At 44.4% G+C, this 27,251-nt stretch overlaps 1 protein-coding gene across 2 annotated transcripts in view; it reads right to left on the bottom strand.

The window, feature by feature from the left end:
• OSBPL6 (oxysterol binding protein like 6) overlaps nucleotides 1–27,251 on the bottom strand; it is a 566,805-nt gene that overhangs the window by 406,846 nt on the left and 132,708 nt on the right. For both annotated transcript variants that reach the window (XM_069225427.1, XM_069225425.1), the window contains exon 2: nucleotides 4,895–5,166. In XM_069225427.1, coding sequence (XP_069081528.1) covers nucleotides 4,895–4,999 — 105 coding nt within the window. In that variant the 5' untranslated portion in view covers nucleotides 5,000–5,166. The remainder of the gene's footprint in view (nucleotides 1–4,894; nucleotides 5,167–27,251) is intronic.

The following is a 27,251-nucleotide window of genomic DNA, read 5'->3' as shown; positions in this document are numbered from 1 at the left end:
GGTGACCCGCCCAAGCTGGCTACTGTGATTTTCTAGACTGACCTGAGAACAATAAGTTGTTTTTGTCCGAGGTACAGGGGCCGGAACTAATGAATGGTTATTGGGTTCCACACATGTAATTATTCTTGTACCTGGTTTGCTTCCTGTTGGCTCAGGGCTCTTTGCCCTCCTGATTTCGCTTTTATTATTTGCTTGTTGTGTCCCCTCGATAGCGGAGTTTAAGAATCGCTGGCAGTTTCCATTATGATTCCCCACTACATTTGGATAATGTACTTGGACTAGATGTTCTGATTTTGTAACTCTGGGATTCTTGTCTTTACTGTTGCTTGACTTTGATTTTAATATCTCTGGACTCCATTTGTGTGTTCCATTGGCTAAGGCGCCACTTACCTCACTTAACCCTGGATTTGCTACTAGATCTACTTCCGGCCTCTTTATGTTGCCTGTCCCACGGGTAAGTGCTTGGCTTCCCCTAAGTCCTGTGGGTATGCGATTTATGTGAGAATGGTAAGTGCAACTTTTGTCGCACAATAACCCTGGGTTTTTATTTGTGAAGTTACTATCTTTATCCGTTGCGTTCCGAGGGCTCTCTGTCTTGATATTTTGATCTATGTGCTTTTGTTGGGCGGGCTGACGGACGTTTTTTCTGATTTCCCCTGCTGGGCTTGACTGCCACAACAGATTTGATGCCTTTTTTGTTGTAACTTTTTTTAATCCCTCCTACTTTTTTCCATTTGTTTTTCCATTTCCCTCTTTGTTGAGGCCTTTTGCTCTGGGCCCTCTTTCCTGCTATATTTGAAGCTTCAGTTCCTGATAAAAGGATTTCCGTTATTTCCCTCTGACTTGTCTATGCCAATGTTCCCGTCTGGGCAGTCTTCTCGACCTAGGATTGACAGCCCTTCTCTGTCTGTTGGCATTCCTGGAGTTGTAGACTCTTTTTCAGTGGGCTCGCGGTTGCACAAATAGGAGCTTTTGAGGCTGTATTTCCAATCTTTAATTATGTTTTTTATTACCATTGGGACTTCCAGTAATTTTTCCAGCAGTGGTCCACAGGCTTGCCTATCCACCTTGTCAACCATGGCCTGATGTCGCAGATTTTCCCTAACAGCGCCCTCTGCCAGGGCCATCCTATAATCTATGGTCTTTATTGAGGCTGTAAATTGTTTGGTCAGCTTCAGTTGATGGTCGAGTTTAAGGGACTGGGCCATGATCATTGTTGCAATTGAGTCCAAGGTTGTATATATAACTTTCATAGTACTAAGAATTGGTTGATCTAGTGAGAAATCATCTCTCTTTTAACAAGCTTGCCCGCTATGCTTATTAGTTGTTTGACCTTCTGAGATCTTGTCATCCTTGTCCCCAAGGCCTTTTACTAGATCGCCATCCAGGAGGTTTAGGTCTTCGATGTTATGCTGTTTAATTGGGGCTCTATATTGCCAATTACAGAGGTGTCGAGTGAGGAGAGCTCTAGACTAAATTAACTAATTTTGTGTCTATGTAGTGTTGAATTGATTTTTCCTACTTGGCTTCCACAATAGTACTGCGGAATTGAAAGCTTATGGATCTGCTTTGTTGATGGTTGTTCCATTTCAGGCCCATTTATATTCTGATGTACTATTGGCTCCGCTTGAACGCATTCTACGGGGATTGTTTGTGAGGTGCTCCCAGGGTTGGATAACCCTGTTTGGGCGCATGAATCATTCCTGTGTAATTCCTTGGTTGTTCTTTGCTTCCCTAAGGAATGGCCCCGCTATGGTAGATTATTTACTTCTGCTTCATCACCCTTCGGGGAGTCGTTCATTGATTTTGATGATCGCAGCAAAGGTAAAGGAGTATCCGGCTGCCAAATCTCCAATTGCTCCAGTTCAACTCCCCTCACCTTGGCGTCATCTTTTTCCCCCAGTGGCTGTACTATGGAGTCACTAATCATGGAGCTTTGCATCTGCAGCCAGTCAGTTGTCGAGTTAAGATAGTTGTAATAGTTGGTTATGGTGTCTGCCTTTGATTTGGCTCTACTTGTCCACTTGTTCCCAGCTAATCCCATGTGCGTCGATATGTTCTGTTGTTTCCTGTTTGGGGGACTTGTGGGGCCTCTCTCAGTTTCTCCTACTTTCGATTTTACATACCCGATGTCGTGGGTCAGGCTCCAGCTGCCCCCCCCCCCACTGGGTCTCTTATCCTCCATATCGTCAGGGCCAGCGCAAAGTTCTAAGCCCAGATCAGGCACCCCACCCGTCCTCTCTTCTGATTCATTTTCATCGCCAGGGCCTTGTTGAGCACCCCCAGCTGAGGCCTCTGCTTGCCTTGCGCGTTTCCCTTGAGTTGGTTGAGAGGTTCTGAGGTCCTGATCTGGCCCGGGATCTTGTGGATGGTTGAGCTCCTGCCTTAAATTTGGGAGCTTCGTTGGGCGGGCTGGTCCTTCGTTGGTCTCCTTAGCCCTCTTTGTTTTTCCCCTTGTTCCAAACATCCTGGAGGTACGTGACTTCGCTTTTAGTTACTTACTAAAGCTTTAAGATCCTTAAGTGACTTTTTGTTGTTCTGTTTGTTGTTATTGTTGGGCTATTGCCTTCTAACACAGTCTTCCAGCGGTTAGTATGTGTGATATAACTGTCCCTCAGGCGTCGGTAGCGTCTACTCCACTCCTCTCCTCTCCTCATATGTCCTTATCTGTCTCCTCTCTTCTCCCCTTAGCAGCTGCTCACTCGCAGCTCGATTGTCAATGGGTTATTACAGGTCGTTAAGGGTTATTATCAAGCAGTCACAGCAGTCAAAGCAGATCGTCGAGTTGCTTACTCGCTTACTTGCGTCTGTTTGGCGTCTGGCGACTTCACTCCTCTCCTCTCCTCTCCACTCCCCACCTTGAGGGCGTGCCTGGTTTGGCAAGGTACCCTCCCAGGGAATGGCAACAGCTAAAATGGGGGAGGGGAATGGGGAGGGCAGCAAGGAACAGCAAGGAGCAGCCGGGCCCCCCCTCAAGCCAGCAGGGACAGCACAGGAGCACAGAGCACAGTGGGCCAGCAGGGCAAGCCGCAGTAGCAGGGTCAGCTCAACACGGCACCTCCAAGCGCCGCCATGGAGAGGTACACTTTTCACGGCGCCGCAGAGGACCCGTGCAGGATCCGTGCACACCTCCCATGCCTAGCACGCTTTTGCAGCAGGACCGCGCTGCCTGTGTCCGCGCTCCCCGTTGCCACCAGCACGAGCCTCCACTCACTAGGGGACCCGCGAGCCACCCGGCACCAGCATCATAGGAGAGTCAAAGAAGCAGTTTCTGTAATCTCTCTGCAGCACAAATCTGAGAACGGGTCCTTTAACCTGGCAGCTATCTGCGTTTGCAAGAGACAAGATGAAGCCACCAATTGTGTAGGCCCATTGCTTGTTACTCCAGATAGCTAAGCCCACATCCGGCTATATTTTTCCTTTTTTCGTAAAATGCATGCACAGTGTATCTTCCTGGCCTAAACTGTTGGGGATTTTCTTTAAAACGTGCACCTTTTAATACTGTCATTTGCACCATTTGGCTGCTTAGTGTTCCATTTCGGTCATTAGCATTCTGCTTTTAGTTTTTCGAGTTCCCTCCACAGAGGACAACAGTCAGCAGGTGGCAGTGAATTTAATTTTGAAACTTATTTTGTGGCAATGAAGAGGAAAGCTTACAGGCCTCCCATGCAATTGTCAATAATATATGTTAAGAATTTCTTCTAAACATGTGGAACTCTAAAGGCACATTCTTGTTTTATGACATCAAAAACAACACACGACCTCACTGGATTTATAGGAAAATATTTAATTTGTTTACAATGCTTCTCAATTAGAAAGGCTGATCAATAAACGCTACCCCTGACTCCCCAAAAAGGGTTTCATATTGAATAGCACAGTCAGCGCGTGATGGAACAGATATAACTCCAACTCTTCCAAATCACACAATGATATGGTTCTCGGCACAAAACCACATTAAAAAAAGATTTATTGATATTTCTATTACCGGCAATGTAAGTTCATCAAAAATGTTCTCATATGGCCAGGATGTCAACATTAGGGATTAAGGGCCAGATGTAGCAAAGCGTTTGCGAGTCGCAAACGGCAAAAAACACCGTTTACGAGGCGCAAAAGCCTCACCGGTATGCAGAAATGCATTTTGCGAGTCGGATCCGACTCGCAAAATGCATTTCCGACTCGCAAATAGGAAGGGGTGTTCCCTTCCTATTTGCGACTCGCAATGCGATTCAATTCCATTTGCCACCGCGAAAGCGGTCGCAAATGGAATCGCAGTTACCATCCACTTGAAGTGGATGGTAACCCAGACGCAAACGGGAAGGGGTCCCTATGGGACCCCTTCCCCTTTGTGACTGGAATAAAAAATATTTTTTCAGAGCAGGCAGTGGTCCAATGGACCACTACCTGCCCTGAAAAAATCCGAAACAAAAGGTTTCTGTTTTTTTTTCAAAGTGCAGCTCGTTTTCCTTTAAGTAAAACGAGCTGCACTTTGGAAAAAAAAAACTGCTTTATTCAAAAGCAGTCACGGACATGGTGGTCTGCTGTCTCCAGCAGGCCACCATCCCCGTGAGTGCCCATGCTCGCAATGGGGTCGCAAAGACCCACCTCATTAATATTAATGAGGTGGGTCTTTTACGACCCCATTGCGAGTTGCAGAAGGTGTCTGAGACACCTTTCTGCATACCAAATTGCGACTTGCAATTTGCGAGTCGCAGGGACTCGCAAATTGCAAGTCGCAATTTGGTATTTTGCTACATCTGGCCTTAAATTACTTAGGATCATATTCAGAAATTAAATTCACGTAAATATTACTGTATTCCCAATTCCGGTAAGAGGAAAATTTAAGCACAGACATGCATGAAAACATCAACTGTTTTCCAAACGAAGGTCAACGTACCTGCCTGCTATCCCTTTGAGAAGATGATGAGAAAGAGCCATTTTTATGAGTTGGAGTGGATAGTTTATGGGTTGGAGAAGTAACACATTTCTCTTCTGAAGTCATGACTCCTGGAGATTCTACTGGTCACAGCACTCTTTTAAGACCATAGCAAATATTTCAAGGCTTCACACAAAGAAAGTCGAATATTTAAATTTAAACATTATTCCACTTCAGACTTTGCATCCTTCACTCGAAAATGGAAGCTTGATGGGAAGCATTCACAGTTACACCTGCGAGGAAAAGACAACAGTGCAAAATTAAAAGGTGCAATAAATGTAAAACCTGCAGAAGCTAGATGATATATGATATATAGTGTGGATTTACAAAAACACCTTAAAATTAACCCTTTAGGTGTTCACAGTTTTCGGCCTCCATTGTTTTGACATTTTTTACAATTAATACTGCCTAACTTTTTCATACAACAGATGTCTAAGACAATCTTTCAACATTTGTTATCCATGGTGTGGATTGTAAATTTGGCCAAAGTTAGTGCTTTATATTTGAGGGACATGAGTAAATAGACAAAATAGGCAAAAAAATTTAACAAATTTCAGAAACAGGCACAGTGTTAAAAAAGTATTGTTTTTTACCTGCTGTTTTGTCCAGTTTTGTAAATGGTTGTCCATAGTTCCTAGTTTGCCTTTTTTTTCTTTTTGCAAACATCAAATTTTGGGTGGAATCACAGAATTTCCTCAGATTTCTGTGAGGGAAAGCTGTAGAATCTGCAGGGAATCCCAAATATGAAATCATCTAGCATTCACACACTTCTCTAGGTAAAAACCCCACTTGTGTGTGTGTGTGTGGGCCTACCACCTGGGACATAAAATAACACAACATAACACAATTTTGCTTTGAATGTATTTTGATTCTTGGGATGTGGGTAGGTGCGGTATTTGCTCCCCATGTTGGCCCCATCCAGGGAAACATACCAACCACAGATATTAATGAAAACCTGACATGTAGGGGAGACCAGGGTGCCATGGTCTGCATGGATTCCAGCAGGTTTTCTCATCCAAAATATCCTACAAATGTCAAACACTGGGTGAAACCACACATTTTCCTCACAGATATGAGGGAAAGTTCCAAATTCGTCATGGAGATAACATGTCTAGATCCAATCAAGGCACACCACCCTGGGTTCTCTTTGGACCCTAGTTGTCAAAAACACCCAGGGCTGTTAGAGTTCCATGGGTGTCAGCTCACTCCGATCTGGAATCCCCCACAAAAGTGAGAAACTTAATGATTTTAAGCATAGTTTTTGGATTTACAGGACATTCTAAATAAAAAACGGTATCCAAGAAAGCCACACAACCCGGAGTGCCACTGAGTCTCTAGTTGTCCACTCCCAAGGCAGGTAAGGTTCCTACGCTGTCAGTAGACAATGACCCCGAATACTACAGCCAACCACCATGGAAATTGGGGGATTGGGTTAGGTATAGTTGTCATGTTTGTACAGTTTTTGGGGGTATAAAAAGGTGCTAAGATCTAAGTAAACAACAACACCATTATCTCTCCGGAGTCTCTATTTTCTTTTCCCGAAAAGGGAGGGTTGCTGTGGCTCCTAGTGCTGGCTGACACCAGACTGAATGCTGCAGCCAACACCAATTCACAGTGTTTGGGTCTTTTCGGTATAGTGTTTATGTTCATAGTGCATTCAGAATGAGACGATGTATCCCTGCAAGCCATGCCACTATGGATTCAGGGGGTTTCTAGCTTTCAGAAATACCTAAGGTTCGTACGATTCAGTGTGTGCGAACTGAGCCATAATACTGCAGCCATATCCATAACAATGAGGCACAATTCTTTTTTTAACATTGTGTGGAAAACATGAAGCTGTCCAAGCAATCTCCAACACTCTGTGGACTTTTTGTTTTTCACATTCTGTTTCTCCCCTGGTCTCTCATTTTCGGTGTCTTATAAGAGTTTTATTTCAGTTCTGTTTTGTAAAGTCTCCAAATTTCTCCAATACAGTTTTCTTATATCAGTCCCATTTACTTCCCTTCACCCCTTGAAATACTAAGTGTTCCATACTTATGCGATTCTGTGTCTGCAGCGTTTTCTTCATAATTATAGATTTGCACATAACCCATTATCTGCTGCAAAATGTATCTATACCTAATGTTATATTCCATGATGTCCCAGTTATTGTTTTGCATCATCAAAGTTGGGCCACGAAAGTGAAGGTGCCTTGTTATGTCTGCTGTACTGGCAGTGGTAGATCAATAGCCCTATTTGGCTTTGGGAAGTAACGTTAAGTTCTACTTGTGGAGGAAGCACTAAAAGCAGATGAGAGTCCAGTGGTGGTATTTCTTACATCACAGTTTTTCTATTGCAAAAGGAATTCCATTTATGGATTCTTCTCCTGATCTAGCACTTCATTCAGAAAATTGCAGGATTCTCTAATATCACCTGTCACTAAATCAGGCCCCTTACACTGCTAGACCTCAAGGAAACTATGGAGAGCATGTGAGGCACTATCCTTTCTTTCTATGTTCTTAAATAGCAGGAAACATCTCTGCTTCCTCTTTTTCCTCCATCATTTTCTTAATCATTCACTCTTTTTCTTGCTGGTTGGCTCTCTCATCTCCACTTTTCCTTACCCTGCCCACTGTTCCTCTCTCCTTTTAGCAGTCTCTTTTTTTACCCCTCCCCACTCACACCGTCTTCTCCTTTAACTCTAGTACAATCAATCTCTTTCCCTTCTCTCGCTCTCTTCATCTTTAGTAGTCATTTAATTCTCCCTCTATCTTTCTCTTCTCCCCCTCTCACCCATTTTTTCATCTTTCCATCTTCTTATTTTGTCTCTCTCTCTTCCCTTCACACCCCCTCTCCCTCCTCCCTTTTTCTTTCTATCTCTGTCCTCCACACCATTTCTTCTTTCTCCTTTTGTCCTAGGAAGGGCTAAAATCTAAAATACCACCTTAAGGTAACCCTAGGTGCAGCAAGGATGAGTGTGTTCTTTCTGCAGTAATTTTAAAAATATGTTCTCTGTTTCTTGTTTCCATTCACTTGTTTTTTCAATACAAAGTTGGTTCAAACTGTTTTTGCTTCTTAAGTGTTATTTTGTCAATGGAGAGGAAGAACCTCTTATGGCCCCTTAGCCCATGGCCCTAGTTCTTCTTCACTCATTAGCACTGTCCCCACTGAGAAAGCATGCTAAGGGCCTGATTTTGAACTTGGTGGAAACGGACCGCCATCAAGTTTTTGACTGAAAACCCGCCTGCCGCCATGATGGTCCGCCCGTTGCATTTAGATGTTGGTGGTCCAATAGGCGAAAACCCGCATTCGAACTACCGTCTCTGTCAAGAAACACTGACAGGTGTTAAAAATGACGGAAAAATGGCGCAGTGCCATTTTTTCAGGCCTCCCTGTGGAGGAGCGGCCCCTCCTTGCATGTATTATGCCTAGCGCAGTCCTAATGTGACGCAAGCGGTTCCAAAGTGGCGCAATGCATGCTTTGCCCCACTGTGTAAATATGGCACGCAGGAATGGACTCCTAAACACTGCCTTAGCATAAAAAAATTATGTTAGGGCAGGGGTCTTCAAACTGGGGGGCGGGCCCCCCTAGTGGGGCCTGAAGGGTCCCAGGGGGGGTGCCAGGCTCAGGCCAAAGGAAGCATTACACAGATAACAGTGTTCTATTTTAAGCAGAAACCTGTAATTGCACTTTTAAAAAGGTAAATTACTTAACTGCAATGTTCAAATACGTCTAGACATATTTAAACATTGCCATCTTTATAAAATGATTGTGAAAAATTCTGAGGGGGGGCAATGATTTTTATTTTTCAACTGGGGGGGCGCAGAATTAAAAAGTTTGGAGACCACTGTGTTAGGGAGATACAAGGCAGTGGTAGGGACTTGTAAATATACCCCAAAATGTTTATCCTAGGTGCAACCTAAAAGCTGATCTGGGCTTGGAGTCATGTTGGTGTAAAAAGGAATGTCAATGTAATATTTTGACCATGAAATCTATTTTTTTCATTCTATATTAGGAAATAGCCATAAAAACAGTACATGTAATAGGTGCTCACCTCCATTCTCATTCACCTTTGGTCCTTGACATTATTGGTCACCCGGGCCACCACATGCTGGGGGCAGTACAAGTCAGGATGTTACCCACGCTAGTGTAACAGGAGTCATGTTGCTCAGGATTATGGCTGTCACATGTGTGCTGTCAAGCTGATTAACTCCTGTTAAACGTGGTATCCTTGGTTTAGTTTCCCTCCTAACCTTGTGCCTTCAATCCTCCTGTTTTGCTGACTTCGCTTTTGCTGACTTTAAGACTCTGCACACTTTAACATTGATAACCAGTGCTAAAGTGGTTGTGCTCTCTTCTTAAAACATGGTAAGATTGGCTTATACCTAATTAGCATATTTAACTTACTTGTAAATCCCTAGTAAAGTGGCACTACCAATGCCCAGGGCCTGTAAATCAAATGATCCAAACGCTGTGGATCCAGCAGAACAGACGCATTTCTTCTGTTGCAAGGCCCAAACAAGAGCAGAACCAATGCATCACCATTGCTGTGTGGATTGGACCCACTGCAAAGACCCGCATCACCTTTTCAGCTCCATCGAAACCGCTGCTGCGCGTTGCATCCTTGTTGTAGGCAATCGCGTCCCTTGTGAATGGCGGCCTCAACATTGAATTCCACATCGTAGCTTTGCAGCTCCTCAGAACTGAATCACTGCCTGACTGTACACTGCTTCCTCAATGCTGGCCTTCAAATCGCAAGCCCAGTCAACAGAATCCCTGACAACGACGCAGGACTTCGCATCACAGCCTCGCCACATCTTGGAATTAACTTATCGCTTTGATTCTCACAACTGCGCAACCCAGGATTTAAGGTACTCTGTTCAGCAGTCCTAACTGGGTCCCTGTGGCCAGCTTGCACTCCATTGCGGTCAGTCTGAACTTGTGACTTTGTCTTGGTCTGGCAGACCAGATATCCACAGTTGGCGCTTTATGCCTTTTGGCGATATTTTTACTAAAACCTTTAAAATTACATATCTCTGGTTCTACCGACTTAATTTTTTTGTTGTTTGGCCTTGCTTCATTTATTAATAAGTACTCTATCTTTCTAGATCCTTTTTGTATTGTGTTTTTCACTTTATTACTCTTTGAAGTGTTGCACAAATACTTTACGCATTTCCTCCAGGTTAAGGCTAACTGCTTTGTGCCAAGCCACGAGGGGGTTGAGCATAGGTTAATTTAGGGTTGGCATGTGCCTTACCCCGACAAGGATTGTGGTCGCTGCTTGACCAGGGCTCACACCCCAGCCCACCAACATCCCAATTTCTTACACCCCACCACCTCCTATTACCAGCACCCCCCACCAAGCAGGCACCCTAAAGAAACTTGACCGTATGCCTCATCTGAGTGGAAGGTTACAGAATGATTCGAGAATCTAATATAGGATTCGATTATTCCTGGATTTGAGGATCGACTGGAGAATTCAAGGATCCAACAATCCATGAAAGCCACACCCAGGACCTAGCTAGGGACTTGGCTTGCCTTCCTGCTGATGAGAGGAAGCCTCTGCTTGGACTCTGAATGTGTTCCTAGCTTCCCAGTCGAGGTGATCTTTAAGCCAGATGTCGAGAACATCTCAGAGGTTTTCTGTTTGTGGTGCCCCTCGAAATTCCGTCCGCAGTTTCACGTGAAAGACTCTCCTTGCGATTATTCACCATTAGATATTATGTGTGTGTAATATGGGACTCCTCTTGGGCCCCTGTATTGTCATTTGCACCTAAGTACTTGGATTCAGTCATGTCAGCAACGTTGTATTGTAGCAACTGTTTCTTGGGCCTCTGCAGTGTTATATGTAGGTGCTTTATGTGAACCTTTGTTTCTGATTGGTGTCTCAAGGTGTGGAGCATTAACAACTGCTAAAGGACATCGGAACAAGATCAGTCTCATGAAGATTATTTTGGCTCTAGCGAGATAAAGATGATGTGTCACTGATATGTTCACCTGAGAGCATCAGTTTCAGAGTAAATCTTGTGTATGTATCATTTCCTGTAGAATGTTACCATTCATATAAATAAAAAAGAAGCAAGGATAAACAAACAATATGTATTTCACTTCGATCTAAGAGCATAGAGTACCAGTAGTCTAGCAGTGGTCTTATGTTCTGTTTATTAAAAGAAAGCCTTTAATAGTTAAACTGCAGAAAATCAGAGAGGAACCTCCGTCTGACGAGATGAGCAGTGCGACTACAAACAGATGACGACTCTTGTGTGCTTTCTCTCATATCCATACCTCTCCTGACCCCTGTTCACCATTAGTACCGAGTGCAGTCTTGGATATTTTTGCTCTACTGACTGGTAAGGAGATAGGTGGGTTCTATGTCATTCCCACAGCAATATTCCGATCTACATGTCAGTGATGACTTGGGAAAATTGAATTATTAGGCACACCGAATTTGTGATAGCTTTGTGGCACAGTAACTACTTCATGGTTACCGTATTACCTGCCAAAAAGTTTGACCAGTTTCAATTGTGTTTAATCATTTACTTTGTGTTAAAACGTTTGTGGTGCAGAGATAAATGCTGCTTTTCACACCTCATATATAGAACTGGGGGCTGACTTCAAAGCCTTTTCGGAACAAAATCTCCCTTTTAAGGCAGCCCACTCATACCTTCTTGTGATCAGTCCTTATAACATATTTCCATTGAAAAAAGGTTATTGCCGGACTCGAAGAGTTGTAATGTCCTTAGGATGCAGGCAGCTGTGTCAATAAGAGGTGAACATTTTCTCTGATCCTTTTATGCTAGAGTGGATTTGTTTTATGAGGTGTTGGGAGAGACAGAGAGAAAGAGTAAAAAAAGGAAGGAAAAAAGCTGATGTTTAGTTTTGTAAAACTGCATCTCAAGGCACTGTGGGTTGTTTTGTGGTACTGGAGCCAGGACACAATACAGTAAAGGTTAGGCAGAGAATTCTGCCATCACACCCGAGTTCAAACTTTAAACCTGTTGCAGTCTCATTTTGAGGTGAGTGATGAACAGTACAGAAGAGAAGATTAGCTGAAAGTGAAACGATGTCCTAAAGTTGCCCAAATAATTCTTATATGCCTTGTGACAGACTAATAATATGTCTCCAGCTTTAACCTAAATCTCTGCAACTGGAAGCTGCTCTAGTGGTATAGGGAAGCTAGCCGCCCGCCGACCCACAGTGACAAGGTAGTCCAGACCATGACCTTGGGCACATATCTTCCACAGGACCCTCTTCTCCTGAGTGCAGCAGAACAGAGAAACTATTGAGGTCGAGCTGCATCCTTCAAGAAAAAAACCAGCAAACTAGTGGTGACTGAGTACTTGGCTGTACACCTGACCGGAAGTTGTGGAAAGCCTTTTCACAACTTGAACCTGTGGCCTACTGTTAATGAAAACTTTACTGAAAGTTTGGGAGCTTTTGAAACACCTCGAAGAAGATACAGAACAAGTACAAGGGTATCACAGGACTGTGAAAACAAAAGTAACCAACCTAATGGAGACCTGCTGGGCAACAGCTTCCATCCTTGCCCCACTGAAGATTTCCCATCGCTAAATGTTTTGGCGGGGATAAACTACAAATTCTTGCTTGATATAACTCCATCACCAGTAAGCCACAGAGGATGCTGAAGTACCAGTACTCCATAGAATCTGACCATCGTGAACCCACAGCCTGTATCTGATCTAGCTCCACAACAGGTTGACAATGGAGGCTACCCAGCAACCACTCAACTAAACACAACCAGACTGGATAGAATGTTTGTTCCTATTCTTTCCTATGTACTATTGTTTGTTTTTTTCAATATCTTCTGGTTCTTTTATAAGTTATTCATCACTTTGGTGTCATTTTCATGAACCAACTATACTCTTTTCAGTAAATTGGTTGGTTTGGGAACTTTAACCTTTTTGTTTCTTGACAGTTAAGTTATTTTTCATGTGTAACATTCTCTGAGGAAGATCCTGGTGCATGTCCAAACTTCCAAAGTTAAGGTAGGGCTTCCCCACAGAAACCTGCCAGCTTGTTAGGATTTTTTTTATTATTCGGGAGCTCAGCAAAATCTGACATCAACACTGCAATCTGTATTTTAAATAGTGTAATGATACACCCCCTCCAGAGCATACTAACATTTCCATGAGAGGATGTGATAAAAGCGGAAGGTGCACAATAAGTGTCACCCATTTTACAAAAAATGATCTGTGTCTGGAAATATTTTTATAATCAAGAAGACTTGCAGTAATGATTAGCATGTATGATTTTACCTCCCGGTATTATCTAAAAACTCTGGCGCTTCTCTAAACACTGTAGACAAGACTCACAGATAGGCTACTGCTGCAGTCACCTACATGCACATGTAGCTCACCAATCATTACTTTACATACACACACACACAGATCACCTGCTTCATAACTGCAATAGAGGCCGTGTGCCACAACACAAACGGATGCTGCATACCTTTTATTGCCCAAATGCAGCTGCCACACTATAACTTCTACAAAATACAACTGGATCCTACTCCGGAATATATGGAACACCTCTTACAAAGATGCCTCACCTACTAACTTCTTCTCTTCCAAACATACATGCAATGGCATGCCTTCCATTGGAGAAATACATTGGCCCAGATTCTGGTAGGCGACAGGCAACGCAGAGAAGCATCCAAATGTGCTCTGCTGCATTGCATGACAGGGAGGGAGCATAAGAGCACCATATTCACATAGAAATGGCACTCTACTCCCCTCTCCCTAGCACCGGCGCCGATTTCAGCTGCTGTGCACCACGCACACACCTTAGTGCCATAGTGCCAGGCTGTGTGCGTGATTCTAGCACAGGTTTTGTACATGAAGGGCATCATTCCTGTACAAATACTAAGCCTAGACAAGTGGAAATGGTGTGTTGTACAGTGAAGCACACATGCAAATTCTGAAAAGCATGGAGAAATGAAACATTTCTCCATTTAACGCCTGCTTTTCAGCTACATTAATTTTTGGTGCTAAACTCTTTCTACTGTTGTTTGAGAATAAGGTTTACCATCAAAAAGCATGGGTGGTAGCAGAGTTACGCCTGCGTACCTACCACCCATGTAACGACCCCTTGATGCAAAGTAATGCAGAGCAGCGTTTCACTCTGCTTTGCGTTACTTTGCCATACAAACCAATGCAAATACCAGTATGCGTTGGTTTGTGAATCTAAAAAAAAAGTGTGTTTAGCATTATTTTTGTAACCCTAAACCTAGGCTAAACCTTTGAGAATCTGGACCATTGTGTCACGGCCACCCATGTGGCAACAAGTGGCAAGTGAAAAGAAATATGTGTATGTTTGTGATTGTGTGTGGGGTATGAGCTATTTTTTTTAAATATACCAGCCCTGACCTCCATAAACAATTATACATACAGAAGGTGAAATTACCCAAAATGTTGTAAGTCATGTGCTCCTCCTGATTTAGTATCTCTGGACACACCAATTATATTTTAATCCAACAAATATATGCTATCCCCGCTATCATGAGATCTTGGGGTAGAGATATCTACAAACTATGTCCGTTTTGCATGCTTGCATGAGATCAAGACTTTCATAGATACCCCAGAACCAAGCTACCTCTCCTATCACACAATTACAGTATACTTACTTTTGACGCCATTCAGCGAGCAGCTTCATTTTGTAAATGTCTTAGCTCGTGCAAAATCAAAATACAGATAGATTTGGACGTCAAATAGGGTTATTTCTCTCAATGACCAATGCACTACAACCAGTTAGTTTGCCATACTGTTCTCTAACGTGCATATATTACACTTGCACCTGTGAAGAACACATACTATATGAAAACATAAATATCTTTCAATATTCACAATGAATACTCAGGACAAAATTACACTTTGTGTGATTAATTCAAAAAGACTTTGCGGTATAATGACAAAAAATGAAAAAAATCTAATTTCTTTTTATGTCTGACAAGTACATGTTGGTGGCATATCAAAAGCTACTATATAAAGGTTGCCTGTATGCATTATGTAGAAAATGGGCTATACATTGAAAGAAAGTAGTAGATAAAATTTGAAACAAATCCTAGCACAGATGTGTTTCCATGACAGGATAATGCACAGAAGGTAAGCAGAATCAGGTAAATAGTTAAGCAGAAAAGCCAGAACAGAAAAAAACTGATATACGAAAAGACAGTGCAAAAAAAAAAAAAAAAAAACTTTTTCTTGCAGTACAACTGCATTAAGTTCTTTGTCAGGAAATGAATTATTTCATAAAAGTGGGAAACTCTATGTTTGGAAACCGATTTGGCTTTGTAATGGTAAAAATAGTTTGTAGTTCAAGAATGGTAGCCTCTACTACAAAACAATACTTTTTGCTTAGAAAGATCTGTGGACTAAGAGCCTGATTTAGATGTTGGCGGAGGGGAGCACTTTGTCACAAACATGACAGAAATAACGTCCACTGTATTACGATCCCATTCTATCCTATTGGGATCATAATACGCCAGGTGAGATATCCGTCACGTTTATAACAAAGTATTCCCTCTGCCGACATCTAAATTAGGCCCTAAGAATTTTTAAAGTGATTTGTATTCATCCGAAAGTAGAAGCAACTTTTGGAATAACAAGTTTGGCAGTGAGGTTCTTCCCTATGGGGAGACCTCATCAGTAAACAGTCTAATTCAAATTATAATAATACTTGCAATTCATTTATTGATTCTATCTGTTTGGTGTGAAAAAGTATCTGGAAATACAAATGGCTTCAAACATGTTTATTTAGGTTCATGATATGGAACGCCTCAGCCACCCAACTGATCTGGCCCTCACATTCTAAGCACGCTACTTCCACATTCCACTATACAACCTTCTAAGCACTGTACCCAGATACTACATATCTACCCTCTTTCAAATACAATAAACAGTATAAACTCTGCACAATAGGCATTCACAACTGTGATGTTTATTTCAAACCATAAGATCCTTTACAAAAACAACTTGCAGTAGCATAGCAATGCGTTTCAACCATTACGGTCTTCTTTATTAGCCCAAGTCATTACAGAGGCCCCTCCTCCCCACAAAATTTATACCATTAATCATCATGGACATAGAAAAAATCCTAAATAAATCCTATATCAAAATATAAATAAATCAAAAAACACATGTGGGACCACAGTAACTTATACCAATTGGTATATATTTAAATTTATCTTCCTAGAAAGGAACAAAGAAATATTAAATTCCATACACTATAATCAAACTGTCCCACCAGGTAATGACTATCAGATAATAAGTCCACATTTCCTGCTCTAATTTAATCTAACTAACATCATACCTATATAAGCTTTCTGGAGAGTGGGCCAATAATGCAAGGCAAGTCAATTTAGCAAATCCCAAACGGCTCAGTCTTCAATTATAATTTAAACCATACAACGTAATTTATCCAATGTGTACAAAAAGTTCCTCATCCTTATTTAAACCCCAGCGGTGTCGACTATTTAGGCGGATTATATATTCAGATTCCAACTTTCTGAGTCTCCACTCCCTGTCGCCCCACCTTGGGGTTGGTAACACCCTGTCTATTCCAAAGAATGACATTTTGTCAACCCTACCTGCATGCACCAAATTACAATGACGGGCCACCGGATATGTCACATCATTATTCTTGATGGCACATCAATGTTCTAAAATCCATTTTTTCATCGGAAAAATTGTACTTCCAGCATATTGTAGTCCACATGGACAAGTAATAACATAGATAGCAAAATCTGAGTTACAGTTAAGGAATTTTTGATTTTTTCTTCCTGTTGGTAGCAAAAACCCATTGCGATTCACACTATTTCTACAGGACTTACATTTCGCACATTTATAGAAGCCTTGTTGCTTGTCTAAGAAGGTATCCCTCCTTCTGAACTGATAACTATGTACTAACATATCCTGTAAGGAGCTACTTTTTCTATAAGTTATTTATTAGCTGGGGGCTGACTTTCTGGCCAATCACCTTATCCGCTTTTATCAAATGCCAATACTTGATCATAATTCTCCTCACTTCAGAAGAGTAGGCATTAAAGGTAGTTATAAATTTCAGGGTATTTGTATTTTCTTTCCTATTTTCTGGAATTAACAAACCATCTCTTTGAACTTTCGCTATCTTTTGACATGCGTTCTTAATTACTTTCATCGGATAGCCCCTCAATTTGAACCTCACAATCATATTTGCTTGTTAATTTTGAAAACTCTGAGAAGTACTACAGTTCCTTTTTGCTCTGAGTAATTCCCCATAAGGTATACTCCGGGTGATGACTCTGAGCATGTAAAATACTATTCCCCGCCGTACTTTTCCTAAAAAGTTTAGTCTGGAGGGTATCTGCTTCAACTGTAACCTCAACATCCAGGAATTCCATAATGTGTCCATGTATTTTATGTGTGAATTTCAAGTTAAAATCATTAATCGGGAACCAGTCAAAAAAATCAAGTAACACTGCCTCAGGACCATCCCAAATTGCAAAAATGTCATTGATATACCTCGTCCAAAAGATGATATGTTTGGACCATTTCTCATTGTCATCCACCATTACATGCTGTGTTTCCCACCACCCCATGAAGAGGCAGGCATAACTTGAAGTGAAGGAATTTCCCATTGCAGTCATTGTCGTTTGCCTGTACCATTGATCCTCAAATAAGAAAAACGTATTTTCCAGACAAAACCTTAACATTTTTAGAAGCAATTCAGAGTGTTCATATAATCTAATAGGTTTGTCCCTAAAGAAATGTTTGCATGCCCGGATGCCTAAGTCATGTGGGATGCATGTATGCAGTGACACTACATCTACGGTCACCATGACGTAATGGGATTTCCATGGGATGTCTTGTATCTTATTTATGAAATCCATAGTATTTCTACAATAAGAGGCCAGACTGAATACACATGGGCATAAGAAATGGTCTAAATATATTGAAGTGTTCTCTAAAAAAATAAAAAAATAAAAATATATATATATATATATATATATATACATACACAGAGAGAGAGAGAAAGAGGAGAGAGAAAGTTATATATATATATATATATATATATATATATATATATATATATGTATATATATATATATATATATATATGGAGAGAGAGAGAGATAGATAGATAGATATATATATAGTTAAACGATTCAAATAACTGAGAAATACGGTCATGAGAAAGCTAGTTCAAATTAATAGATATGGTAAAAGAATTACAGGTTCAAGGGGCTAAAAGTATAATACACAATGGGAGAATGACAAAAAGCAAATTCCAAATGTTAAAAAAAAATGCTTAAAAGACTACCACATCACATAACCTTTAAAATTTGTCGGCAGGCTTAACCTCCTGCTGCTACATCATGACCCCTCTCCAGTTAACTTGCTGTCACATTTTTCTTGCTTTTGCAACCCCAGTTAAGGTACCAACACCACTCTACTTCAGTTCGAGATTCGATTACCATCCAGTCTAACAGCATTTTTAAATAATTTGACCACTCTTTGAGGATTTCCAAATGCTGAGAATTTGACCAACCCTAGGGTAGTTTCACTCTGAACCAAGCCCCCACTGAGACTTTTGTTCCCCTTACTGAATGTTTGACATCACCCCATTCTTTTCTTTGAAGTAACTTTTCCTGCTGTTTATCTCTCCAGTCCTTCCTCCCCATCTGCAACATTTGTTTAAAGTGACTGATCCAAACACATCAGTGAATTGGGTTCCCGCTTTCTAAATAGTTGAAAAGGAACCCTCCCAGGTGACCATGTATTGTGTAAGTCGATATACTTCAACTCTTCTTTGAATGTCCTCCATCCAGTCTCTTGCCTCTTGCTTAGCTATCTACATGGCCTCTTTAAGTACTTTATTGAATCTATCCACCACAAGATTAGATTTGGTGATAGAGAGCACACTTCTTGTGCTGAATACCTCTTTGTGAAACAAACATTTCCATTTCCTATGAAACAAACTGTACTCCATTATATGTCAAGATGGGTTCTGGGATCCCTTCCCTGGCAAATGTGTCTTTGAGACATTTCTTAATTTCGGGCCACCTGGAGTATAAGTCCTGTTTTGTTGGCGACTGGATCTGAAACATCCAAGGCTATCTGTTCCCGTGGCTTAATCAGTTGTTCTCTTACTGTCATGGGCTGCATCTTGCCTTGCAGACTTTGTGACTGTTATGGCAATCTATACATTCTCTAACAACACGTTCCCCCTTGGTATCTAAGCCTGGCCACCAAAAGTGTAGCCTTATTCTTTCTTTTGTTTTACTAATAGCCAAATGTGCTTGTTGAGCCAGTTCAATCAACCTACTCCTCAGCTTAACAGAAGGAATACATTTTCAACCTCTACACTACAAGGCATGGCACTCAGACAACTCATTTCCCACCTCCAGTACCCCAGGAAGGATGGAGCTACACTCTTACATACACCCCATCCCTCCTTGATGAGCTTGCTCACTTGCATTAATTCCTCATCCTTTGTCACCTGAACTTCCCCCCCCTTCTTACTCAAGATTCAATCTTTGATTTCACATAGCATAAACTCATCCATTTCCCTATGTTGTTCCTCTAAGTAATTCATCCGATGCTTCTATCTTTGTCTTTACCAAACCTGACAGACAGTTGGCTACTTTGTTCTTGACCACCCCAGAATGTTTTCCACCTTGAAATTAAAGACTTACAGTGAAATCACCCACTTACAGATCCTGCTTGAAACTGTATCTAAAACTTTTTTTCAAAATATTTCTCTAAGAGGTTTGCAGTCTGTCCTTACAATGAACTCATTTCCCCATAAGCCATTGTTCAACTTCTGCACAGGGTCCCTTTTTCAATCACTGAATATGGATTCTCAGGACCCCGCAAGCTTCTTGATATAAACATAGTGGTGCATTCATCAAACTCCTCTCCTTGCTTTAACACCGCACCCAGGCCCTTGGCACTGGCTTCTGTAATCAACACACAGACATATCTTGAGTTTTGAAACTACCTAATGAAGGCACTTTTGACAATGCCTCTTTGAGATCATTAAACTTCTCATCACACCATGCTGACCATTCATATCTCATGCTTCACCTTAATAACTTTTCTCATACTGTAGGCTCTTGCCACAAAATGTGGAATTAACTTATGATAATATTCAGCCATACCCAGGATCTTGACTAAGTCTTCCTTGTTCTCAGGGATAGCCAATTTCTTGATGGTGTCCACCAATTCTTTGTTAGGGAACACACACCCTTCTGTCACTTTACGTCCAAGATACTATTTTCTTGCATCCAAGTCTGCACTTACTCTCTTTCAAAGAGAAACCCCGGTGATAAAACCTCTCAAGAGTCTCTCAACCGAAGGTCATGCTCTCCCTGCATTCTACCATAGACAAGTGCATCATCTTGGCAGACCTTTATCCCAACAAGTCTTTCCAACACACTCTCCATTGTCCCTTGAAATGACGAGGCAGCAGAAATCAACCCAGAGAGCATTCATATGAATCTAAACCCCCAAAGAGTGTGGTGAAGGCAGCTACCTGCCAATATAATCTCATGGTATGCTGTTTGAAGGTGGAAAATAGTTCTTCACCATCCAACTGCATGAGCATATCCGTGATATCTGGTAAGGAAAATACATCTAGTCCCTGTCCAACCCTCTCAGGTCCACATACAATCTAATATAATCAGAAGCTTTTGGAGCCAACACTTCCAGCGACACCCACTCAGACACCTCCACCTCTTCGATTATTCCTTCTTGTCTTAATTTTTTCAATTCATCTTTCATAGGCTGTCTCATGCTAAGAGGAACACCCAGTAATTTACCGGTAACTGGTACAGCATTTTTTAAAAATAATCTCATGTGTATACTCAGTAAGACAGCCATAACAATCAAAGAATACTTAAAGGAATTATTTTTGCCAACTACTCCTTGGTTCACACTGAGCACACTCTGATGTCAACCCCAATGCATACAGTTCAGAACCCTTACCAACCTTCCATCTGGCCATATTTTCTCCAACCTCTTTACTTCTTAGAAGAATTGGAGGTGAAGAATTTGGGTCCAGTATCACCTCCAAGTCAGCCTGCTGATTCTGGCTAATTATACTGTCTCGCCTGCAAGACACATACTTTTACCTGCTGTAAGCTGTCCTTTGTATTCAAGTTCAACAAAGTAGCACATCAATTTGATGGCTTGACCTCCATAAGTTTATGGCCTAATACCTGGCTTGAATAACTTCATGCTCCCAGACAGTTTTTCACTGTAAAATTCTTTGGGTACTAAAGTTATTTTTCGCTCCCGAGTCAAACTACATTTTCACACTAGGTTAGTTTACTTGTACTCTGTCCTCCAGGTTTATGCCCATTTTCTTGTCCGCACACCTAAAGGACAGAATCCCTCACCTGCAAATCATTATAAACACATTAATCTGTATCTTTTCCAGCAATTAACATTTTTTTCACTCTGTTGCTCATATTCTTCGATTTGCAACACTTGGCATAGTGGTCTTTAGCTCTGCAAGACTTACAGACAACTACCTAGGCAGATTATTTTTTATCATTTGCCACATGGCCCACCACACCCCATCTAAAGCACCTTTCCTGTGAACTTCTTTTGACTGCTGTCACTCTTAGCCACCCATACACTGGGCACCTGTCCTCTTCCAGAGTGCCCATTCCCTTTGTGGTTCTCCTTCTTAATTACTTCCAGACATGCTAGTGAATGAGCTATACTTTTGGCTATCCAAAGTACCTCTTATAATTTGGGATATTTTTTTGCCATATTTAATTCCTTACTCTCTCGGTGTCGCATCCAAACATAGGCTCTCATTTTGGGTTTGGCAGTCAGCGTACTGCCACTGTGGAGTTGGAAGCTGCACCACCGCAGACCTGGCGATGAAGACTGCCATATTACAAGTCCAGGAGAGGTACCTGCAGAATACAGTCAAGTCACCATTGGCCCGCCACAGCGGAAGTGCTGGAGCACCAGGCAGCAGCCACCTCCAGCCTGGCGGTCAGGCAGCACCCCACAACCATATTACGAGGTTGCACACAGCCGGGATTTCCGGGGCGGAACCACTGCCACCAAAAGCCTGGCGGAAACGAACAATATAAAGGCAACACCCACCTTTATGAACACAGGCAGGTCCGTAGGCGCCATGGCACCAAATTGAAACTCGTTCCAAACCTCTACCTGGCCCTGCAACTCCTGGACCAGCGGCAGCGACCACGACACCAACCGTAAGTACACCAGCCTAGAACACACTGGAGGGAACGACGTTCATACACACACACAACACACACATGACACAGGAAGCCATGCCCACACACACACTCAAACAAACACCCATACCAACACACACACACCTTGGGCTTGTATGGGGGGGTCCTTCTGTCTGGGCCAGGAGGGGGGCTCCTAAGGGCTGCCCTCAGATGGAGGTCCCTGGGCTTGCCCTTGGATGCAGGGGTTTAGCACGGGTTGGGCTTGCCATTGGCTGGGTGGCTTAGCAAGGGGGATGGGTATGGGCTTGGCCTGGGAAGAGGCAGCAGCAGCAGTGGACGTGACAGGGGCAGAAGTGGCAGGTGGTGGAGGGGCAGGAGCAGTGGCAGATTGGAAGGCTGGGGCAGAGGAAGGGTAGCAGGGCACTTGGCGGAACAAGGATTGGGTCAGTGGTGGGCAACAGGGAAAACTCTTGTAGGAATCGTTTTTGGGAACACATAGGAGGTCACTGGAAAGACGTTTGGGAGTGGAGGGAGTGGGTATGGTTGTGAGGTGTGTACGTGTATGTGCCATTGGCTAACGTAGCCCTCAGCCCCTCACCCATGTCCATGCTCCATTTACACTGCCACCTATTAAGGCCCCGATCCCCATGTGCACAACTCACATACAGGACAATGTCAATGGACTCACCTGCTGCTCTGGTGCCCCATACAATTGTCCATACAGGGGCAGGACCCCGTCCACAAGCCTTTCCAACTCCTCCTGGGTGAAGGCTGGGGCTCTGTCTCCTGCTGGACGCTGCATCTTGGCTACCAGAGTCAGTACACAGCAGCACATGCAGTGGAGGTCTTCAGTGCACGAGGTTCAGGAGTCAAGTGAGCATGAGCACATGAAATGGCGGTCACGGCCACCGCAACATCATCGTCACCGCCGGCAGCGATCACAATTGGCTCCTGCCTCCCATTGGCAACAGTGTGAGCTAATGGTGAGTAGCACGGCGGTCGTGACCGCCTACCGCCATGACGTGTTACGTCGGCGGGATGGTCTCACTTCCACCTGTCCCATGCATGCAGACAGGCAGCAACCATTTCAAATTTAGAATGTGTGACGTGTGTGAAATTTAGTGCATCATATGCCTATGCTGCACGACATGTTAACATCTCTCCCCTGTTCCCAGGTACTACGCACGGTTGAGGATGAGGGTTGCACCGGTGTACAGGCCCCTAGTAGACCTTGCCACACTGGAAGAGCGTCACATCATCCAGACCTATCGCCTGAACCGTGTGGCCCAGTTGGAGCCAGATCTGTTGCCTGCCATCTGCAATCTCAATGCCATCCCTCCCACAGTGCAGGTGTTGTCATCCCTCCACTACCTTGCCTTAGGCTCCTTTCAGGTCACAGTGGGCCTCGCAAGTGGGATGTCGCAGCCCATGTTCAGCAACTTCCTGAGGGATGTACTGGGTGTCCTGATTAAACATATGGCCAGCTACATTTGGTTCCCCGAAGTGCAGATTTGCCCACTGTCAAGGCTTCGTTCTATGCTGTGGCACACATCCCACATGTCATAGGTGCCGCTGACGGCACCCACATTCCCCTGGTGCCACCCAGGAGGAATTAACAGGTGTACAGTAACCGCAAAAACGTACATACGGTCAATGTGCAGGTGGTTTGTCTCGCGGACCAGTACATCTCCAAGGTTACGGCAAAGTACCCATGCCCTGTGCATGACTACATCCTGCGGAACAGCAGCGTCCCACACATGATGGCACCAATCCAGAGGGACCGGGCCTGGCTCATCGGTATGTACCCCTGCATATGTGTGCCCCTCAGCTCACTGAACCCTTGTGTCCTTGTCATATTGCCCTCCCGGTCCTGATATGTCTCTTCCCTCTATGCACACAGGTGACTCTGGCTATCCCAACCTGCCCTGGCTCCTGACACCTGTGAGGCATCCAACCTCAGCTGCAGAGGACCGTTACAATGAGGCCCACGGTCGTACCAGATGGGTCATGGAGAGATGCTTTGGTCTGCTGAAGGCCAGGTTCCTGTGTTTGTATATCTACGGGGGTGCCCTGCTCTACACCCCACAGAAGGTGTGCCAGATCATTGTGGCCTGCTGCATGCTGCACAATCTGCCCCTGAGGCGTCATATCCAATTGCTGGATGCAAAGGAGGGGGCAGCTGTGCCAGTGGCTTATGAAGGGGACAAGGGGAGTGATCAAGAGGAGGATGATGAGGATGCAGCTGACTCCAGGGCGGAGCTGATTCAACATTACTTCGGCTGAGATGCAAGTATGTGCAAACTGTGTGGTACGTGTCCTCTACAACTGTTTTCCTTGTCCCTGATGCCACCTATTGTTTATGACCATTGACGGTAATGGTTGCAGACCTGAGCCTGGGTGGGGTGTCATATGTGCCCATGACTGAGGTAGTCACAGTGTACAGGTCAGGCCTATGGTCAGGCAGGTGTTGTGCTAGTGCACTAGTGTCATCAATGTGTATGTGGAATGTTGCCTGAGTTGCCACTGCAGGTGCTATGTGTGTGCCACACAGGGTTGTTACATCTGTGCAGCATCCATCCTGGGAGTCGACATTGAGTGGCAGTGCAACATTGTTGTTAGTGGCAGTGGGTATGAGGCCAGGTGTGGTGCTGGGCGATGTGAGGGTGGGACCATTGGGTTGGTATCTGTTGTATGTGTGTGTTGGTACTGGTCATATGGTTGTGGACCTGCCTGGCATATCTGCTCTGGATACCTGTTCCTCCAGTGCATTGACTCCTACAGTGATTATTGTCCCTGTCTTGCTCTCCTTTCAGGAAATGTTGTGGTGTTCTGTTCTCCCTGCCTCGGCTGCAGCCTCCATTGACACATATGTCCAGCCACTGTCTGCTACACGATGGACCTCCCTACTCCCCCCGCTGTCACCCTCCCATGAATGTGCTGGGCGATGGGTTGCCACTTGTACACTTATTGGCAGTTCCATACATACTCATGGCAAATAAACACGTAGACATGGACTGTGCTCGGAAGTAGTTTTAATGTAATGTAAAGTGTGAGGGGTGATGGCTGGGGTCATGGCAGCGGAGATCATCAGAGTGTTAAGGCCAGCTGTAGGTAGTCCAGGTCCAGTCTGCTGGCCATGGGTAGATGGAGGTATGGGAGTGGACAGTCGACAGGGTGTCACACACAAGGGAGAATGTTCAGGAGAGGGTCACTTCTTGGCGGTAGTCGTGGTCTGGGCATCATGTCCGGCTGGATGTCTACTTGGACGTCCTCGCTTGCCTGGGGGTTCCTCAGCTACAGGGTTAGAGGTGCTGGTGTCCTGCAAGACCTGTGGCGGGGCCTCTATGCCACTGGCTGCCGCTGACGTGGATGGCTGTGATGGGATGTGGTCAGTGGTAGGGGCGTGCTGGTGGGTGGTGGACTCACACATGACAGTGGTCAGGTCATTGAGCACCCCTACAATGAAGGCCATGTTGGCATTGCGGGCCTGTCACTGTTGCATGGCCTCCTGATGGTACTGCACCTGCAGTCACTGTGTCTCCTGCACGGTGGCGAGGATCTTGGTCACTGTGTCCTGGGTGTGCTGGTACACACCCAGGACTTGGTTGAGGCCCTCCTGGGCAGTCAGTTGGTGTGGCTGTCCTGACTCTTGGATCATGGATACCCTCCCACTACCCCTGGCTCCCTGTGCCCCTGGCACAGTGTGCCCACTCCCAGTAGCAGCAGGGCCATCATTGTCTGGGGTGGGTGCCCACGACTCTGGCTGCTGTACTATGGGGCACAACTCTGATTGATGAGTCCTTGGGGCACAGGCTTGGGGTTCTGGGTCTGGCTGTGGTGTTGTTTCCTCATGGATAGGGTCTACGGTGTGTCCAGGGTAGGTGTGCCTTTGGTGGATTGCCCAGTGGCCCCAGATTGTCCAGACATCCAGTGGGGCCTTCATCCTGGAATCCTCTGCAGGGTGTCGGTGGCAGGGGTACCTGTGGATGAATACGGGAGATGTTAGTTGTGTGACTGTTGTTGTTGTGTCCCTGTTGTGAAAGCATGCAGTGGCTCGACTTGTTTCCCAGTGATAGCAATGACAGCTGCTGCACTGCAGACATTGGTTTGGATTGGACTGTGGGAGCTGTGGTTCTTCACATTAAGGGTTGACATCCGTGCATTCGGGGTGTGTGAATAGGGATGGTGGGAGTGGTGGTGTGGCATGCAGAGGAGGGACGTGTTTGGGACAGGGTCAGTGGGGTGGGTTGCAGTGGGTTGGAGAGTGGTGGGGTGGCATGCTGGGCATGGGTGGTTGGTGCTTGGGGGTATTGTTGACTTACCAGTGTCGAGTCCACCGCTAATGCCAGTCGGACCCTAGGGATACATGATGTCCAGGACCTTCTCCTCCCAGGTTGTCAGCTCGAGGGGATGTGGTGGGGGACCACTGCCGGTCTTAATACTGGCTATCCTCTGCCTGGACGCCATGGAATGGACCTTCCCCCTGAGGTCGTTCCACCTCTTTCTGATGTCCTGCCTTGTGCGTGGGTATGTGCCAACTGCATTGACCCTGCCAACGATCCTCTGTCTTTCTGGCTATTGATGTTTGTTGTACCTGGACACCCATGAGCTCAGGCTCGACTCTGATGATCTTGTCCACCATGACTTGCAACTCATTGTTGGTGAACCATGGGTGCTTCTGGCGTTACATGTTGTGGGGTGGGAATGTGTTGTGCGTCTCAGGTGGCGTACGGGGTGTGTGGTGATGTGGGGTGTTTGGCTGTGTGCGCTGGTGAGCTGCGGTGTTGCTTTGTGCAATGTGTGCTGTGTGATCTTTGTTTGCTGTGTTTAGTATGTGCTTAGACTCGGTGTGGCTGTGGCTGCTCGTATTTGTCACAACAGCTTGTTGGGGGGGTTATATGGTGGCGTGGTCAGGTATGCGTGGTGTGTGTATGGTTATCAGATGTGGGATATTTGAACTAGCCAAAGTGGTGATAGTTTCCTTCCGTCGTGCCTATTTGTTTCGCCACGAGGCAAACCGCCTACCGTGTCCGCCGTGCATGTTCCGCTGAACTGGAGTTTGATCCATAATATGATGGTCAGAATGGTCTCGGCGTGGCGGGCCGGCAGTTCATCAGTCACTC

This window comes from Pleurodeles waltl, chromosome 3_1, assembly GCF_031143425.1.
Source record: "Pleurodeles waltl isolate 20211129_DDA chromosome 3_1, aPleWal1.hap1.20221129, whole genome shotgun sequence".
NCBI classification, from domain to species: domain Eukaryota; kingdom Metazoa; phylum Chordata; class Amphibia; order Caudata; family Salamandridae; genus Pleurodeles; species Pleurodeles waltl.
Note: the sequence above shows the minus strand (reverse complement) of the source record. Positions and strands in the feature narration are given on the sequence as shown.